The following is a 19601-nucleotide window of genomic DNA, read 5'->3' on the forward strand; positions in this document are numbered from 1 at the left end:
CCCAGCAGTGTTAACAGAGATAATACTTATTTTTAACACGGAGTACAATGATGCTTTTATCAATTAAATTGTGTTATAATAATTATTATAGTCCACTGCTTTATAGTTTGTAGTAAAAAAACGACAAATAAGATAAATAATTTAATGTTATGTTAGCGAGCATATACCAGAGTTCATATTGTAAAAGCACAATCAGTCTTTGTTTGCGTTAGCCCGATGCATAAACATAACGTTTTTACACAAAAAAAAATGCAGTTACGTTACTACGAGGTATTACTTTATTCTTTAGACAACTCCGAAAACAACGACAAACACTTCACATATCTCAATACAATTGTCATTGAAGACCTAGAAGCTAAATGGTGCTTACACAACAAACAAAATAATTATTAAGCATGCTACATAAAATATAAAAGCAACAATTATTAATAACACTTACAGGTTGTGATACGGAGGAGGAAGCTGATGCAAATACACTTGGAACTGAACCTTCCTTCAATATCAGCCGGCTCGCGAATCCAAGTTTGATTGCATTTAAGTTGGTAAAGCAATCGTCTTCAAAATGGCGCGAACAAAGCACAAGGCTCGGACTATACTTCTGTGGTATAGTTATATATATGAATTGTAGCCACTTAGTCTTCAAATGCTCCTCCTTGGGCAGATGAAAAAAGTTTGCTTTTGAGCCGCACTTCAGAACACAGCGTCTCGTCGCCATGATGTTTTCCAGTTTTCCCTGCTGGCCTTGGAGCGCAATAAGTGGGCGTATCGTATTCAAATAACTTGACAAGTTGACGTCATCTAGTCAGAGAAAAAGCTTCGGTCTTCTAACGATTCATAAAAATGACTCCGAGTCGACTCTTACTTTTGAAAGACAATAACTTTATATACGGTGAACTTTCATATTTCAAACTTTGCAGGATGTTTTTGTTCACTTAGATCTATGTTACACACTACATGAAAGGTAAATTTCAAAATTCCATAATAGGTGCCCTTTAATGCACATAAGTTGATGTACTACCTTTCAAAAATTTGGGGTTGGTAAGATTTAATGAAGTCTCTAATGCTCACCAAGGCTGCATTTTTATTTGATCAAAAAATATTCATTTTAAAATGTTATGTATTCCTGCGATGCAAATCTGCATTTTCAGGATCATTGCTCCAGTCCTCAGTGTCACATGATCCTTCAGTAATCATTTTAATATGATGATTTGGTGTCCAATAAACATTTCCTATTATTATCTATGTTGAAATCTTTTTAGGATTCTTTGATGAATAGAAAGTCCTGTCATTTTTTTAATCAAAAAATCTTACTGACCCCAAAACTTTTGAATGGCAGTAAAAAATTATAGTAAAAAATAAAATAAAATATCTTCTTCCCTCAGCTTTAGAAATACAATATCATTTAGCATGTGCTTTGTCTTTATAATCTTTAATAGCAGTAATGCTAATCTATATTTCTGATATAATTCTTCCCCAAGCTTTACACACAATATCATAATTTAGCATGTGCTTTGTCTGTTTATTCTTTATTAGCATTCATGCTAACACATATTTATTTGGACTTTGCTAGGCGTGGGAACCCACTCCACTTGTGTCCAGAGCGCTACCACAAGCTCCTTCATATGTGGCATCAGCACTGTGTCCTGGAGGAAATCGCCCGAAGCCTGGAGGTTCTCAACGTCATGTTCCCCTTTGAGTGGCAGATGCTTTGAGCGCCGAGGCGGGCAGAGGAAGTGCATACTGCGAGTAGCAAGACACGGCACATTCGGTTAGCCTGCGCATGACATCAGCCTGCAGGGAGTAATACTCACATCTTTTAACTACTGCTCTCAGTGCATTATGGGTAGCCACACAAAACAGGCCTGTAAAAGATATTTACAAAGTATATTTGCTTTCTCAGCTCGTTATTTATTTGGCTTCGGTTGCGGATCTTCACTCATTAGCACTGCATCTTTTTCTTTTTGCTCGCTGTGGTGTTTTTGCATTTGTTTTCAGGTTGTAAAGATTAATTGAGGGGCTTGTGTCACTACGAAACTCAAACGTGCTTTTATACCTCTGTGAATTCTAGTCCTCTCACCCCGCCACCGCTTGTTTCATCGGCTCTTTCATCGGTGTGAGAAATGTATTCATGTGAATGTAATATATCTCTATACTGCTTTATTAAGCAAAGATGCCCTCAAAGTTAAATAAATAATATTCAGTGTTTCTGAGCGAGACGCTGTTTTGTAACTTATGTTCTCAGGCGAATCTCTCAAAAACATGTCTGGGTCACATGCCAAGTCAGGAGAAGAAATAAAAAATAAAAAAAAAACATTTTTTGCATAAAGGCGCCTGTGTTTAAGGCCACTACAATTTTTCTAGTCTTTTTTTTTTTTTTTCAATTATTGTCATTACAGTAAAAATTACTAAAATGGATTAAAGAAAATAATTCAGTATAAATGAAATATAATGAATGAATAAGAATTTAGAAAGTGAATACTAATAATATACAGCTACAGTTTTTTACAGTAATGACATTTGTTACTGTAATGTGAAATTGGCAAGTAATATTTCAGATGCAAATGATTTTAATGGCATTATTTAATTTAAGCACATTTTCTTCTTTCTCTTGATTTTTTGGGGTGAATTATGAGCCAGGCATATTCTTGACGGATTTCGTGAGATTCACTCATGCTACGGATGTCACACTGAACATGTATATAAAACAATGTATAATTAGATTATGCTATTTTACTATAAGAATGCAGCTGTGAATTAATGAATAAACAAAAAAAAGGTCAATAATCACATGTAACAATGCCTATTGGGTAAATTCAAATATATCACTTGTCAATATGTATTAAATCAAACACGTGTTTTTCTTGAGTGTCAGTCCAAGGTCAGCGTTTTTGTTTGTTTTTCACACTCATCGGTTGTTTCAAGCTGTAAGGTGCTTTTAAACTTCTTACTTGCATGAAATAAACTACTGAGTGACATCATGTCCATGCTGACTGATCTCTTACCTTCACATTCTGTCCGCCTTGTTCTTAACGCGGCCATTTTAACTCTGTCGAGGTTTCCCGTCTCATCCACATCCAGTTAGTTAGTTGTACTGCTTGATATTGCAAACTTATTATCATATCATTTTAATTCATTATCGTAATCATAAACACTGGTTTGTGGTGCAAATTATTTGACCATTTACTGCATTTTGTTATTCCTCCAGTTATAGCAGATATACTGAATCGTATATTCACATTCACAGAAAATGGCTTTCACTTCCGCGTTGCTACATAAGGTAAATAGACTTGTTTATTCAGGTTTTAAAATGATATTTAAATAATTCACTAATCGTGATTGATGTGGGTATATCTATCAGAGATTAAAAACACAAGCTAAATGTTTCTTTGGTGAATGCTTTGAGATTTCCGAAAGGCAAAAAAAGTTTATATATTATTATTTTTATTGAGTAGCACAGCTCGATTAAAGTTAAAACATGAATTGTAACACTTAACTTAAATCTGTGCACTACCATTCAGAAGTTTGGGGCCTTTTTAAAGAAATTAATCCAGAAAGGATTAAATAAATTGAACAAAAGTGACAGTGAATACTTTTACAAAAGAGTATTTCAAATAAATGCTGTTCTTTTAAACGTTCTATTCATTAAATAAACCTGAATATCATGATTTCAACACAAATATTATGCAGCACAACAGTTTTCAACATTGATAATAACAATAAATGTTCTTTAGCAGCAAATCAGCATACTATAATGATTTCTGAAAGATCATGTGACATTAAAGACTGGATCAATGATGCTGAAAATGTCAGCTTTGACATCACAAGAATAAATTACATTTTTAAATATATTTAATACATTTTTATATATACATACTTCAAGCACAGTGTCACCAAAACATTTCAAATGTTTCATCAAGTCAATGAACTGCACACGACCCTTGGTACCAACACTTTAAGGTTTTAATGATGTATAAATTAAATCTACATGTTGTCACTACATATTCATGATCATTTTAGGCATGGGTGTGCTTAAAATATATATCTGGAAAATTTTTTAGAGGCTGTTTGTATCATGTTTTCACAAGTGATTACAATACCTGGCTTTAGGCACCAGACCAAGGCATGAAACAAGAATTCATGATGGCTTGTGAGTAAGCTGACATTTTTGATATCTTGGAAATATTGAAACTCCATAATTAAAAACCTACAGTGAACACAGTTTTTCCTCTAAACAAATCCAGTGACGCTCTTCAATAATCACAATTCATGTGAGAATCTCTAAAACACAAACAAATGAAACCGTTGCATGCTCAATGAGAGGCAGTTAAAAGGTTTTAAGACTTTGAAGGCCCCATGATATTTTGCCTTATGTTCTTTCACATTAAATCACAACAGAACTTCAGTATGTTGTGATATCACTCTATTCTGGCTTTACAATGCCATCTAAGTTTTCACCTAAAAAGTTCTGGAGCGTTAACTGCTCGTGGGAAGAGGCTTTGGAGGAACATTATCTGGACCGTAATGTGCTGTAGGCGGTCTATCAATGTTTGGATCTCCATTGCTGGCAGTGTTGATCTGATTGAACTTGCCCAGGTGTTTGATGATGTTGAAATTAGTGCGAGCGGTTTCCACAAAGCTGTTCTCCAGGAGCCACCCGTCAGACTCGCACTCGGGGTCCCCCTGTCGCAGCACGTTCTCCAGGGACGTTTGCAGGTAACGGACCCCAGTAAGAACTGAGAGCTGTCAGAGAAGGAATCGATGAGGTTGTTTTGACTGATAGATAGCAGTCTGATACTTTTTCCTATAAAAAAAGTTGATTCAACTGAAACTATTGTATAATTCATACTGTTTGAAGTGCTACATGAAGCTTCACATAAGACACTGAGGGATTGGAGTGACTGGTGCATAGAGCAGATTATAAAAGGAGTGGACAATCCCAGGATGGGATTAGGCCACAGAACCGGATCAGATTTTTAAAGCTAGGGTGGGCAATTTCGGAGAGGCTAGCAATAGCAAGCTAGCTTTTAAAACACAAGATCCTACTCTCCCTTCAGAGCGTCTCCAAAGCCACGCCTCCTTCAAAACACATGAATGCACACAGCCACTCTCTTAAGGTAATTATGATGTCGTGAACGCAGGAAAAACTCATTTGTTTTGGTTCAGGAAGAACAGTAAAAGTTGGCTTTTTGTTTGTGGTGCGGAAGGCGCTGTTGATGTGTGTAGAGGTAAATACATACGCTGATAGGCAGGACATCCTATAATTGCAATCGGACTGAATGCAATGATTGGATGAAATTTTTTTGGACTGTCAACACTTAGCCAATCAAATTCAAAGACCGGTGTCATGAATCCAATGTTTTGTAAAGTTGCGGTCCCATTTTTGCAGGTGAAATCCAGTCATTTCAATAGTCATCCACGTGATCAGGAACATTTGGGAGGGCGAAAAATTTCTGTACAGATTTCGCACTCGAGTTGGTTATACAAATTCGCTGCGTTGGCCAACAAAAAGCTGCTTGGTTTTTAAAGTGCCATCTTTGTGAGCAGTGTTTCATGCTTCTCTACACTTAGACCTTTTTGCCCATGAAATTTCATTAATGTGACCGCGTCTTATTGAATCATAAATTTGATTTATATATATATATATGTATATATATATATATATATATATATATATATATATATATATCATAAATCAAATTTATAGCTTTTCTAATAAGGTAATGAACCCATTAAAGGTCAGATGGAATTGCTAGGTGGACTCATTTGACCAGGCCGGTGTGAGAGAATGATCAAATCTAAGTTCTTAATTTCAAATTAAAAGTCATGCTTAAACTTTGCAAATGTTATAATATTGAATCCTTCCCTAATGTATTGCCACAACCAACCTCAAAGAGCCAGATGATCAGAACCGTGAGGCCGATAGAATGCATGATGTCTGCGTAATACTCTAGCAGAGCCTGACGACATCCTCTCATCCACAGGTTGAGCTCCTCCGTCTGGTAGTCGTAGTTGAAGTGGGCGGAGTTATTGGTGATTTGGTACTGAATGCACGGCCGAGGAGAATTGACATTGCAGCAGCTGAAGGGAACCCCGTCCATTAAGTATTTCCCCTCCACGTTGCTCCTTAGACGACTAGAAAAAAACGGAATGGTAAAATTGCACCAAAAAATCAGAAAACATTTCGAATTTATTTGAATATTATTGTGGTGCCCCTATTATGAATTTTCACATTTTACCTTTCATCTGGTGTGTAATATAGCTATTTGTGAATGTAAAAGTCTGCAAAGATTTAAAGAGTTATTGCCTCCCAGAAAAAAAGAACAGATTTAGCTTGAAACAAGTTATCAGTAATTCCAGTCTTTCTTCTAACACAAACGTACAAAGGTTTGTAACAAATTTGCATAATGGCAGCGTATGGTCTTCATTGGCTGTCCGTGAACAACGTCTACTTTGACCTGCCCTCAAACACCGTAGTTGTAGCTGAGACTGGAAGAGTTTGGTTCGAGTTGAAGATGTCGAGAAGGTGCTTTTTTTCTACGCTGCAAAAGCAAATCCACTTTGCCTGCAAAATTGATACGGTAACTATCAATTATTAGTTGATAGACCCGACACTATTTATTTGTTTGTATCACTGTGTATATGAAGGGCTAAGGAAGCGCTGGAGCTGAAATATATGGGGGTTTCATTTCCACACTCTGTAACCAGTAGACCAATCACAACAGACTAGATCATCTGACCAATCAGAGCAGAGTAAGCTCTCGGAAAGGAGGAGTTTAGAGACTTGATTGAACCGACACTGTGAGAAAACAGGTGATGCTGGAATTTATATTATAAAACAGTTTTTAATATCCTTAGATGTATGTAAACCTATTGTAGGAGACCTGCTAATCTAAACGATGAACCTTTCAAATAGCATAATAAGGGCACTTCAACTAACTAATTACATATTAACTATTTAGATAACAATTTGTTTCAGGCCCAACTTACTCTACCACTTCCCGTTGAGACATGTCCAAGTATCGGTTGCTGACCCACTGGATCTGGAACCAGTCTCTGTAGCCCTCGTTCCCACAGCACTGAAACTGAATCTGCAACTGGTCCACTGTGTGCTTCAAGAAGCAGCGGCCTGGTGTGTCCGTGTCCTTGTAGTAACGCATCGCGTCACGTAGCCCCAACGTTAGCGATTCCTCCAGCTGTCCCAGCATGCTGTAGCACATCAAGGCACCCACGAGCACGCTCAGAGTGAAGAAAAACGTACAAATGATGTACGGGAGCATCACCAACTTCCACCGTAAGAACTTGTTGGTGTCCACACAGTCATAGCAGATCTTTCCTCCCAAAAAGTTAATCGCACAGGCTATAAGTCCCACGGCAATTAGCATGTTTGGCACGGATTGGAGCTGACGCTCGACCATTAGATCCTGCCGCTTGTTGATTTCTACTTTTAAAAAGATGCCCAAGCTAAAGAGGATGATTCCTGTTACAATGGAAATCCAGTTCAGCACCCACAAAACCTGGGCCAGTTTGTCTCTCTTGGTTTTGGTGAATCTAACCGGCAGCACAGCCATTTTGAAGTATGCGTGTGGGAACTGTCTCAAAATTTCAGAGAACCCTACACTTTATATCATTGATTTTGTGGAAGTCTAATGGAGTACAAAAATCAAATAGCTAAATTTGAAATTTCAGATGAAAGTCATTGAGGTTCTTACAGAAGATGACATGAATGGACGAATACTTCTTAGCTATTAGCTTCTTAGGCTAACTTAGTGAGTGTCGATCAATAAAGGACCTTGAACTGCAATCGCCAAACAGCATTCATGCAGCTCATTCATTTAAATAATGAGAAGAACTAGATATAAGTTAAAAAAAAAACAGATTTGGGCAAAACAAAGCCGTTTAATATTTTGATTTGTCAAACTCCTTGGAGATGCCATGTGAGGTCCTTTAGAAACGTAGTGAAGCTGAAACTATTTCCATTTTGTTTTGCAAATGTATGCCTGAGAGGCAAAAAAAGAGAGAAAACACTTAGCAACAGCTGAGACAATATCCAGAAGAGCATTATTCTCATAAAAAAGAAGGATATAGATTGAGTCATATTAAATAAAAATGTTGGATTTAGACTTTACCACATGAAGTATATATTCAGGTTATATTTTTGTGTAATATTTGTTATTTACGGCACAGTTACCATGCAAATATTTTCAGCCATATAACTCTTAAAAAAGCTAATAATACTCCTGGCCTGAAAAATAGCAGGCGAAACAAAAGAAGTTCAGTAGAACGGACAGGCACAGGGCTTGTCCTCAGCCAGGAGTGGTGTGTGAGATGATCCCAGCACAAGGGTAGTAATAAACAGCTTACTCACCCATCCATGTCTCTCCATCCCTCAATGGCATCCCGCCCTATCACAAGTGATTTCTTTCCATCAGATGTTCGCAGCGTTTGGTTAACAATCTGAAGGCATTGTTTGCAAATGAATACTAATGTGTGTGTGTGTGTGTGTGTGTGTTAGTGTCTGCCGCAGACTCAGCTGTGACCTCTCTCGTAATTCTTCCTAATCAGTAATCAGCCCAGTTGGATTTGGAAGAGTACCTTCTGCCACCAGCACAAATCTCACTGACTGGAGTGAGTGTGTGTGTGTGTGTGTGTGTGTGTGTGTGTGTGTGTGTGTGTGTGTGTGTGTGTGTGTGTGTGTGTGTGTGTGTGTGTGTGTGTGTGTGTGTGTGTGTGTGTGTGTGTGTGTGTGTGTGTGTGTGTGTGTGTGTGTGTGTGTGTGTTACATATATCATTTATGATAGATTTATGGTAGTGCTGTCAAATCAATTAATCATGATTAATCACATAAAGTTTGTAAATTATGTGTGTGTGTGTGTGTGTGTGTGCGTGTGCGTGCGTGTGATTAATCACGACTAATCGATTTGATAGCACTAATTTTATGGTATTTTATATATTCCATTTAAATACAATGATTATATATTTTCATATTACTTTACTAGTTTCTTTTAAAATAATATAGACCTGAAAGATCTGGAGAAAACAAATTGGGATTACTTTTTAATCTTTTCCCATAACACAGGGAATATATACATTATATGTACCAAAACACACATATGTGCACAAGATCCTTGTTTATTCTTCTAAGGATTTAAATTATTGCAAAATAATATTGACAAATAAATAAATACATTTTTATTTTAGAGAACGAAACAAAACAAAACAAAACACAACAGAACTGAACAGAACAAAACAGTCTATTTATGGCTTATGTTCTTCTATAAATGAAAATTCCCTTTTAGAATTGGGACTCCTGACTCTGAGGCGGTTTGCTTTGTTGTATACAGTGGGCATTCTTTATTTGGCCGACTCCTGTTTTATGCATGTTTGATGTAATACCACATGTACTGACAGCAAATGAAATCCAAAGGATTATTCAGGCCTAAAGGGGATTGAGTCAGGAGAAAGCACATACTAACTCAGCAGATCTGAATGCAGGACACTCAAATGACCACTGGATACTGGACGAAGGGTGCTTTACCTGGTGAGTACTGGTTACCACAATGTTTATGAGTTATGAGCTTGGACTATTTTTCACTTACTGTATAGATGAATAACTGTTAAAATACACAAGCTTTTATACTGACTATTTAGCATTTGAATATGCACAAGTTAAAATAGCACAAAGGATTGTTATAGTAAGATTTTTTTCTCTTTTCTATGAAGATGGTTTGTCTAACTTTTAAAGATTGGGTAGTTGGTATCTTTAAGGTTTCAGTGTGGAAACACTTGGAAGGATCTTTATGGAAAAACAGGATGATGCTAAACACAGAGGTCTTGTGGAATAAAGCTTTAACAGACAACAATATCAAGGGCCTCATTGGCTGCTTACGGGGCCTTTGTGCTGAAGGTAGGACTTCAGTGTCATATATTATACCATGCCTCGGTCCAATATGCATCACAATGATGTGACGCATTAATTGTTTGATGTGTTGTTTCCTAAAGGTGAAGGGGATACGAGTGAATGTTTGGCCCGTTTTAACTGCTGGCTTCAGAGTTCAGCAGAACTGGCCGAGAAGGAGCTGTTAATGCTCTGTGAGTAGGTGAAATCTTATTAAACATTGAGGTTTACCGCTTTTGTTTAGGGTGTTCAGATAAACCTCATTTGGCTCTTCTCCGATTAGGTTTTGGTCGATGTAAAGGCTTGTGGATGTTTGTAGATGAAAACTCTGTCGCTCTAGTCCACAAACTGGTCCTCAAGTTGAAGAACCTGCTTTCTCTGGTCCACCTAGTACAGAAACAAAGTGAGCCTCTACACTCTAAACAAGGTCAGTCTTGGAGTCTCTGTTCACTTTATTTGACAAACCACATGCAAAGTCACCAGTAAAACATACAACATTCAGACATTACAAACTGGTTTTCGATCTATGTTCTCATGTGGGGTGTGTACACTAGGAAGCAGGGCTTCATATATATGGGGTTGTTGGAAACAAGAGCATCATGCCATGAGGCAACACATCCTGCTGGGCCGTCTGGTGCAGTGGTGGAGCATCACAGGACTCCTGCCCAAGTACCCAGGTGAGATTCTGGATAGGGGACAAAGTTTATGTAAACAAAGTCATTACAAATGTCTTTACTGTCACTTTGATCAATTTAATGCAGCCCTGCTCTAAAGTATTCATTTATTTAAATTACCCATACTATGCTATCTTAAAGGTTCCTAATTTTGTTTTGGAGGGTTTCTGTATTAGGTTTACATGTCAAAACATTTCTCATAATATACATTGCAGCATCACCTCTTTGCTCACAATGCCTGAAACAGATAAAGAATTCAGTCTTTCTAAACTCCTTTCTGAGAGCCTAGGCTACTCTGCTCTGATTGGTCAGGTGGTCCAGTCTGTTGGCTGATTGGTCTACCGCTTAGAGGTTGATTGGAAATGAAACGCCTATTACCATATTTGAATTTCAGCTCCAAAGGCTTCCTCAGCACTTGAATACACAGTGATACAGTAAACGGAAAGGATGGCGTCGGTTTTACCGTATCAATTCGATGAGTCCTCATCCTTTAGAGGCAAAGTGGATATTCACAGCTCTTCCAGTCTCAGTTACAACTACAGTGTTTGAGTGCAGGTCAAAGTAGACTTGTTCACTGGCAGCCAATGAAGATCATAGACTGCCATTATGCAAATTTGTTACAAACCTGTGTAAGTTCATGCAACAACTCGTTTCAGGCAGTTCAGAATCGGTTCTTTCTTTTCAGACAATATTGTGCACTTTGATCTTTGAAACTTTTCAGGCATTTTACATTCACAAACAGCTGTTAAACACACCACATGATAGGTCATATCTGAAAACTTACATTAAAGGGATAGTTTACCAAAAAAAATAAAATTCTGTCATCATTTACTCACCCTCAAGTTGTTCCAATCCTGTATGAGTTTCTTTCTTCTGCTGGAAAAAAAGTAAAAGTAGGAAAAAATATTAAGTCAATGGCTACCGTCAACAGTCTGGTTGCCGACATTCTTCAAAATATCTTCTTTTGTGTTCAACATTTTCATTTTTGGGTGAACTATCCCTTTATATTAAATTGTATATTTAATAGCTTTTCAGCTATTTCAGCCATTTTTATTTTTTCTTTGCTTTGTCTTTTTTTTAAGAAGCCCATGAGCTGAAGAGGATATCTCAGATGTGGCGTGAGATGGACCACAGACAGAGGAGAACATGTCTGCAGTTGAGGTAACTACTTTTCCACTCTGACAAAATCATGGTTATTTAGAATTTAACAGTAATGAATTAATTCATTAATTATTAAATACTAACCAATATTCTCATGCTCTGTCTCTCTCATCAGCAGTTATGCTGAGGATAAGTACCGATGCAGTTCTCTTATTCAGGGTATGGTGGCTCATATGGACAAACAACACGGGCCCATATGGGTTTCAGAAGACTGTGCCTACCAAACATACCCACCACCATCTCTAGAAGCTTTACTAAAGCTAGTGCTGTTGCCTAATGTTGACATGGTGTCTGTCCAAGCCATTGTATCCTGCTTGGTTATATTTTTATATTTTGATGTTGAAATGTTATGTTATTCATTAATTCAAAATTATTTCCCCCATAATACAGGTTCTATGTATATCTTTTCCATTTGTAGTTTATAAATGTTGTACTGTTTATATTTAGCTATTATATACTTTAGATAGTATTTCATATTCAGAAAAAAAAAAACGAATACTTTTTTCACTAGGGCTGCATTAAATGGATCAAAAGTGACAGTAAAGACATTTATAATGTTACAAAAAATATATATTTCAAATAAATGCTGTTCTATTAATCCAAGAATTCTGAAAAGGAATGCAGCGCAGTTTCCACAAAACTATTAAACTGTTTATAGAAGAAATATTTATTAAGCAGCAAATCAAAATGATTAGAATGATTTCTGAAGGATAATGTGACACTGAAGACTGGAATTCAGCTTTGCCATCACAGGAAGAAAAAAAAAAATTCAAATTACAATAATATTTCTCAACATTACTGTTTTTAGTGTATTTTTGATCATATAAATACAGCCTTGGTGAGCATAAGAGACTATATTATATTGGAAGCACTTTATTTGGATGGTCCCCGATTTATACTTATAGTCAAAAGAATGTCTAGGGGACCATCAAAATAAAGTTAAACCTTCTATTTACAAATATTCATGTTTCACTTTTGGTTAACTTTCTTTAATAAGGCTCCAGGTAATGTACTTTGTCCTGGATGTGTCTAACTTCCTGCAGTGTAAGGATGATCTCCTGCAGTCATTCTGCCAGGTTTTCAGTATCCCATCCGCATTTTCACAACAGATTTTTGGATTTTGGCTTCTAGATCACGGATTAGTAACAGTGAGACGCTTTTTAATATCATTCAGTGTTATCAAAAATTGTCCACTGTACATGGGTCTAACCTCCTTGTTTGCTGACCATGGCACTTTTTATTCCCAGGATTCAATGGATGTCTTATTGAGCCCAAGAGCTTGTCCTCCAGCACTGTCATGGCACCACTGTGCTGTTCTGAGGACCTTATTGAGGACAGGAGAGAATCAAGCCGCACTGAAGTATCTATACAGCATCACACCAGCCATGGAGAACATTCATGATATCAAACTCTGTGTGGATGTATTAATACAGAACAAGTAAATCACAATGATTCTTATTCTCCAAAATTGTCGTATATTGTGGTGAGCATAATTTAGCCAAGTACATCTTTGTTGATCCTGGAACGACATTCCAATCAACCAATAGTAAAAATGTTTACATGAATGTTTTTCCAAGTTCAACAAAATATGCTGATCCAGGAACAGATCTGACTTGGCAAAATCACAGTGACCCCTATATTGCGTATAATTATGGGTTTTTATGATTATTTTTTTCAGATGTATCTCTGCAGCCTGGGCTCTGCTCAGAGGACTTCATTCAGAAGATGTTCATTTGTTCAAACACTTCATTCATGTCTGTGAGAATCGTGGGATTTGTAGTCATACGTTGGCCACACTATGCGAGGTGATACGCAGTAATGATTTTCTCCCTGGGGTATTTAGTAAACAAATCTATTCTTTGACAACCATCTTATTTTCATGGCAGGGTATGGCTCATCTCCATTGCACGGAAAGCCAAAATATGCAGTTCGATAAAGCACAAATACGGAATCAAGAAACAATAGGTCAACGTCCAGTAAGAGCTGAACCAGGTAAGCTGAACAATTCATCATAAAAATACTGTAAAATGTTAGATGTAGTAATATTCTGTGTAAATGATGGGATTTCAAGGACACACTCCCCGTCCACTGTCTGCATGGCTGTACCAAATGGATGACCAACTGACCCCTGGAGATTTTGTCAGGATACTCAGACAATCTATTTCTGAAATATGTCCACTACCAAAGAAAAGAAGGTAAGAAACAAGCACTGCAAGAAATCTCAACTCATTGATTTAGTTTATTTTTTGCACAGGCTTTTTTGAGTTTTAGGCAGGGGTGGTAAAAGTACTCAAAAGTTATACTCGAGTAAAAGTATATATACCTAAATAAAAAAATACTCCAGTAAAAGTAGAAAGTCCTCCATTCAAACATCACTTGAGTAAAAGTACAAAAGTATGCCATTTAAAACGTACTTAAGTACCGAAAGTAAACAGTAAATATTCAAATTAACTGTAAATATCAATAATTAAGCAAATCAATTGTTTTGGGAGTGATAAGCAAAGTTTTAATTGAACAAATTATAAGATTAGATACTGCAATTAAGAATTTTTTAGATTTGCAACCATAAGAGACAATGAAGCACCTTAACGCAGTATAAGGGTTGAACTTTGCAATAGACATGTTCCATAACATTAGATGCATTAAACAGAAGATGTGCAAGATACAAGGTTGTTTCAGAATATCAATGAGGAAGAACCACCTCTTTAAGTTGAAATATCTTCAAAACACAGCATTAGGCTACTATTTAAAGTTGTAAAAACTTCTGTTCAGCTTTAGCAGAAGCTGATTTTCAAAATTACTAGTCCATCCTGGCTCTCCTGGGGCAAAATAAAAGTCATGCCATACTAAACAGCCTTTCACACGCTGCTGAGGCAGGAAGGGGTTTGTTTTAATTTGATGTACAACTTGCAGAGGGAGGGAAAGGTCTTCAGCAGACTGATGTGGTCAGCATGGTTTAATCACACACAAGTTCAACCCCAAGTCTGCCACCATTAGCTATCAATATGCGTTGACTTGACTAACGTTAGCTGTTTACAAGGCACGTTTCAATATGAAATCACTTGGCTAACAATAGTAACAACATTAACATTAACTCACCTCAATATGTTTTCTCAGATTTGAGGGTGACATTTGAATTCTGAAATTTCATTCACCCGTGGCAGACAAAAAAGACATTTCAGCTGATAAGAATCTCCCTTGACTTTAGTGAATTGGAACATATCCTTGAGATATGGCCATGGGTGATGGCCTCGGGATGGCCTCGGGATCATTGCTGGCAGTTAAAGCTTCACCTTCACCTGTTTCAGTGGTCATCTTTCACTTCGCAATGGCGTACTGAGTGCTGCGTGAGCGTATGCTGGCAAAGAGCTCGCGCCTCACGGCCTTGCGCGTTCTTTTTTTCCAAAGAAAACCAAGTTTTTCATTGGTTTGGAAAGCGAGTGTAATAAATACTTGGAGCGGGCATGGGGAAATGTATCGGAGTAAAAAGTAAACTTTGTCTTTAATATTGTAGTGGAGTAAGAGTGAAAGTAGATGCAAATAAAACATACTCAAGTAAAGTACAGATCCCCGAAAAAAATACTTAAGTAAAGTAACAAAGTATTTTTACTTCGTTACTTACCACCACTGGTTTTAGGGGACAGTTTTCAATTAACTTTGTATGCGTTTTGGCCGGTCATTTACATGACAACAGCATAGTGGCAGCCTGAAAACACATGCTTTTGAAAACGATACTGTTATCATCTACAAAAACGTATATTTGTTTTAGTTGGATGTTCGTCTAAAAAGAGAACATTCAAAAATTATATCCCCATAAAATATATATTATATAGCCTACATATATATATATATATATATATATATATATATATATATATATATATATATATATATATATATATATATATATATATATATATATATATATATATATATATTACATAAAAAACTAAATGTTTTGAACATTCAGAGAACATGCAGAAATAACATTTCATAACTTAATGGGAACGTTATAACGTTAGCAGAACTTTTTTAGAACATATTTTTGTTTGTTTTTTTGCTGGGAAATTACAGATGGACAAAATCCAGTCTACATGATTTCTTTTTTGAGAAGCCATTTCATTCGGATATACGTCACAATAAGGAAGAAAAGAATATTGCAACTTCAGTTTCATGTGAATTTGAATTAATTTGGTCATTCTGTTATGTTCCTAACAGTAGATATCAGATATCCAACTGACAAAATTATCCCAAAATTATGACAATTCTAGCAGTGTGAAATGTTTTAAACATTCCGTTTTGTCATTGTTATATAATCGAGCAAAAGGCTTTACAGCTGTTACTATGATTCCACATTGATGAAGATGCTGTGTTATTTGCTGTTAGGCTTCTGAGCACACTTAACCTGCACCCTAACTGCTACAGTAATGAGGACAACCAGTCAGTGTGCTCAATTCCCGAGATCCCCACGGAGAGTCGTAACCTTTTATCACCCAATCATGGTGAGTCAATGACATTTATGACTGGTAGTTTTTTAATCAATTGAATTTTTCCTCACAATTTAGAATCTAGTAAAAGCGGTCGACTCATTCCACACGACAGAATACGAGATCATGTCTGTAATATCTCAATTATTAATCTCACTCCTAGACAGTAGTAACATTAAATGAAGAGCAAGAGGAGACTTTTGCTTGTGTTTTGCACAATTTTGGGTAAAATTGGTAAAAATAGATTTAAATAAAAAATTAGCTTGTTTTATAAACATCAGCTTTAGTAGTGTTCTTTGGTAGTGTTATGAATAGCATAAAAAAAATTGGGCCGTGTATTGCAGCAGTAAATGTGATTTGAATCAGGTGTGAAGACATTCATTTATTTATTTATTTATTAAATGAACATCACTATAATGGTTTAGCATCTGTTAAACAGAGCTTTGACTGTTGGTGTCGTGTCAAACGGGTGATGTCTCTCTCCCGGCTGAAGGAATCTCAGGAAGGCTTCTGTCGTGACCCTGAGGATGCCGTAGACCAGCCAGAAATCCTCACTTCCTGTGGCTTCATGGGTACCATGCAGGACGTCCTGGCTCATCTCCAACAGACTGACCTCTCCTTAGCAGATGATCGAGAACCCTATAGAGAGCCCTTAAAGGCTCCATCATGGATATGGACCTCAGCCTCATCCGTCTCTCCCAACCATCCCGTCAACTCCAGAATCCTATCGGCTCACTCCACTCCCAGTCCAGGCTCGTCCGCACCCCTCAGCTCAGTCTCTCTCAGGAGTGCAGACACACACACACACACACACACACACACACACACACACACACACACACACACACACACACACACACACACACACACACACACACACACACACGTTTTGGAGCGAACAACCATTAGACTGAGAATCAACAATCAGTTTAGATCAACAAGATCTATTCACTTGGAAATTGTGCTAAATGTAGGCTGCCTGTACTTAATCATTTGCAAAGATGTACTGAGACATTGAGACATGTACTTAGACATTTGCAATTTGATGAAATGAATGAGAAATTGAATTATGTTGTGAACAATTGCCAAGTGGTTTGGAGGTTTGTCCATGTTGTTTTGAGAATGTAATTTCTGTTTCAAGAACTGAGCCAACCCAATGGAGAAAAACTGTAAGTCAAAAACACGTTTTGGAAGAAAGATACAATTTTGTTCATTTTGAACAAAAAAGTTACATTTAAATTGACAGTTTTTAAAATGCTCACTCATTGTCCGTATTCTCAGGGCCACTTATTTAATAACCAATCTTCTTAGCCTCCTCTATAGAAAAGCAGACATCTCCTGACCCACGACGTCCCCCACCTCACAGGCTTGGAAGCTTCTTAGACTTTCCATCCAATCCACAGATGGGACAACAAGAAGTCAAACAGGTATGACTTGCTCATTTCGGATCTGTGTGAGAGGCATTTGTTTCGGATTTACAGAAACATCCTAGAATAGACTTGTGCCCACATAGTGGCAGCATTGCATCAGTAAAGTGAGCTGATTTTTTGCATTGCAGCTGTGCATTTCATAATCATTTTACTTCAACATAATCAGTTGATTACTGAAAGCCTGTCCTTGTAATTAGACTGCTAAAAATGAACACATGGAGGCTTTGCATGCAAAATGTTGGTCTAAATAGTTTGCTTCTGTACAAAGAGGGAGAGTTTTACTAATCAGTCTCACAATCTCATCTCATCGTATCTGCTTAATTGGTGATAATGCATAATTAATATACTGTGCTCTATGGTTATTGTGTAACTTGCCCTTTGCAATGTTTATTTCAGGCTCTGCAAAGTCGATATATTATTCTATGTAATTTATCCCCAATGGGGCTTTTTTATTCAATGTTGTGACATCAGTATTTCAGTTACTATACAATATAACATATCAGTTGTATATACAACTATACAACGGCCTTTGTCTGATTTATTCATGGACTGTGATGTTTGTTCTTAGGAGCTGTTAATAGAATACATATGTGAAGGTTATGGCAAAAAAAAAACTTTTTTCTTTCAACTGGATTATTTCCTGTTGTGACAAATGAGAATGCCAAAAACCTCTATCAAAGACATTTAATCATGGCCTTTATCAGCTGTATTCTTTTATAAGATTTACTGCACTGATTAATGGCACCAGGATGGTTCTCTCATCCCATCCACACACATTCAGAGGAAATCATGAGAAACACTCTTATTTTGAAAAACAGCTATAGGCCTATTTAATTATTTTATTTTATTTTGTGCTTTCAGTCAGTGAAAGGTGAATTAACAGGTCGGAGAGGATCTTTTAAAATGAGCATTAATCAGATGGATCACGGATCAACTTCACATCGAGGCCGCCGAGGAAAGACAAGTAAACGAATCAAACGAGCTTAAAAGAAGAAAAAAAGTTTACTGTTTGCAAACAATTGCAACTGGAGACAATGGGTGTTGTAATATGGCGAGTTGTAACATCATCAGTTTAACCAATTAGAAATGAGTTATAGGGATGAAATCGCCAGGGTGGGCAAAGCAAGGGATGTTCATCATGTTCAAAAACATCTGGGCCTCCAAAGAGATAAGAGAAGCAACCAAAATGAGGATTTTTAACTCCAACGGGAAGTCTGTTCTCATATGTGGGTCGGAGACATGGAGAATGACCAAACGCACACTGCAGAAGATCCAGACTTTCTCCAATGGATGCCTAAGGTGCATATTCAAGATCTGGTGGCCCGACCGTACCAACAATGAGGAGCTCTGGCAAAGAGCCAATCACCCAGCAGATATACTGTAGGGAGGAGAACGTGGGGCTGGATTGGACACACATTACGTAAACCAACGAGTTGTGTGACACACCAGTCACTCACTTGGAACCCAAGACGAAAGAGGGGACGGCCCAAGAACAGCTGGAGGCGAGACACTGGCACAGAGCTGAAGAAGAGTGTATCACCTGGACTCAAATAGAAAAGACAGCCCAAGACGTGCCCGCTGAGAATTGTTGTCGATGGCCTATGCTCCACAGATTTTTTTTTCTTCGTATGTAGTATTTGATTATCAAAATAAATTAATGTAAAAAAAAAAAATACAACCACATCATCTTTAAAAAGTAAAAATTTGAGATTCTATGAATTTTTTATGATGAATCTTCTGTTCAGTTAAACGAGAGAATGTTTTTTCAAGGCACAGTATTTACACAATATTATGCAAAGGTATTTGGATACCTAATAGGTGATATTATGAATCAGTCATGGTAACTGATGTTTTTAAATTATCTCTTGTAACAACTCTTTTAATAATTGAATAAAAAAAAAATACAGTGAGCTATACAAGATTCAATTAAAATTTAAGTTGAAATTACTTTTAC

General features: G+C 37.0%; 3 protein-coding genes across 6 annotated transcripts in view; 2 read left to right on the forward strand and 1 right to left on the reverse strand.

The window, feature by feature from the left end:
• ubr1 (ubiquitin protein ligase E3 component n-recognin 1) overlaps positions 1-3006 on the forward strand; it is a 31790-nt gene extending 28784 nt beyond the window's left edge. The window contains exon 47 of the mRNA XM_079632447.1: positions 1571-3006. Within this exon, the coding sequence (XP_079488573.1) occupies positions 1571-1712 (142 nt within the window). The 3' untranslated portion in view covers positions 1713-3006. The remainder of the gene's footprint in view (positions 1-1570) is intronic.
• A 440-nt stretch (positions 3007-3446) lies between these two features.
• On the reverse strand, positions 3447-8623 carry prph2la (peripherin 2-like a). Of its 2 annotated transcripts, none has more exons than XM_079632448.1 (4): positions 8366-8623; positions 6988-7997; positions 5886-6132; positions 3447-4740 (listed from the first exon to the last, which is right to left on the reverse strand). In XM_079632448.1, the coding sequence occupies exons 2-4, from the start codon at positions 7566-7568 to the stop codon at positions 4474-4476; spliced, it is 1095 nt and encodes a 364-aa protein (XP_079488574.1). In that variant the 5' UTR covers positions 7569-7997; positions 8366-8623; the 3' UTR covers positions 3447-4473. The 2 variants fall into 2 exon arrangements, with proteins under 2 accessions (XP_079488574.1, XP_079488575.1); XM_079632449.1 differs by having other exon boundaries at positions 3835-4801; positions 8366-8560.
• An 840-nt stretch (positions 8624-9463) lies between these two features.
• On the forward strand, positions 9464-19336 carry LOC307009457 (protein ELYS-like). 3 transcript variants are annotated; one of them, XR_013800039.1, is made up of 15 exons: positions 9464-9538; positions 9752-9904; positions 10000-10089; positions 10179-10322; positions 10450-10572; positions 11652-11730; positions 11849-12035; positions 12735-12878; positions 12978-13168; positions 13409-13535; positions 13617-13722; positions 13802-13925; positions 16117-16232; positions 16711-17644; positions 18509-19336. XR_013800039.1 is itself a non-coding variant. In XM_079633236.1 (14 exons), exons 1-14 carry the CDS (start codon positions 9487-9489, stop codon positions 16734-16736), a joined length of 1665 nt encoding a protein of 554 aa, XP_079489362.1. In that variant the 5' UTR covers positions 9466-9486; the 3' UTR covers positions 16737-16852. The 3 variants fall into 3 exon arrangements, 2 of the variants coding, with proteins under 2 accessions (XP_079489362.1, XP_079489363.1); XM_079633236.1 differs by lacking the exon at positions 18509-19336 and having other exon boundaries at positions 9466-9538; positions 11846-12035; positions 16711-16852; XM_079633237.1 differs by lacking the exons at positions 9464-9538; positions 18509-19336 and having other exon boundaries at positions 9629-9904; positions 10006-10089; positions 11846-12035; positions 16711-16852.
• Positions 19337-19601: the final 265 nt, after the last annotated feature.

This window comes from Phoxinus phoxinus (assembly GCF_949152265.1).
Source record: "Phoxinus phoxinus genome assembly, chromosome: 13".
In the NCBI taxonomy this organism is placed as follows: Eukaryota; Metazoa; Chordata; class Actinopteri; order Cypriniformes; family Leuciscidae; genus Phoxinus; species Phoxinus phoxinus.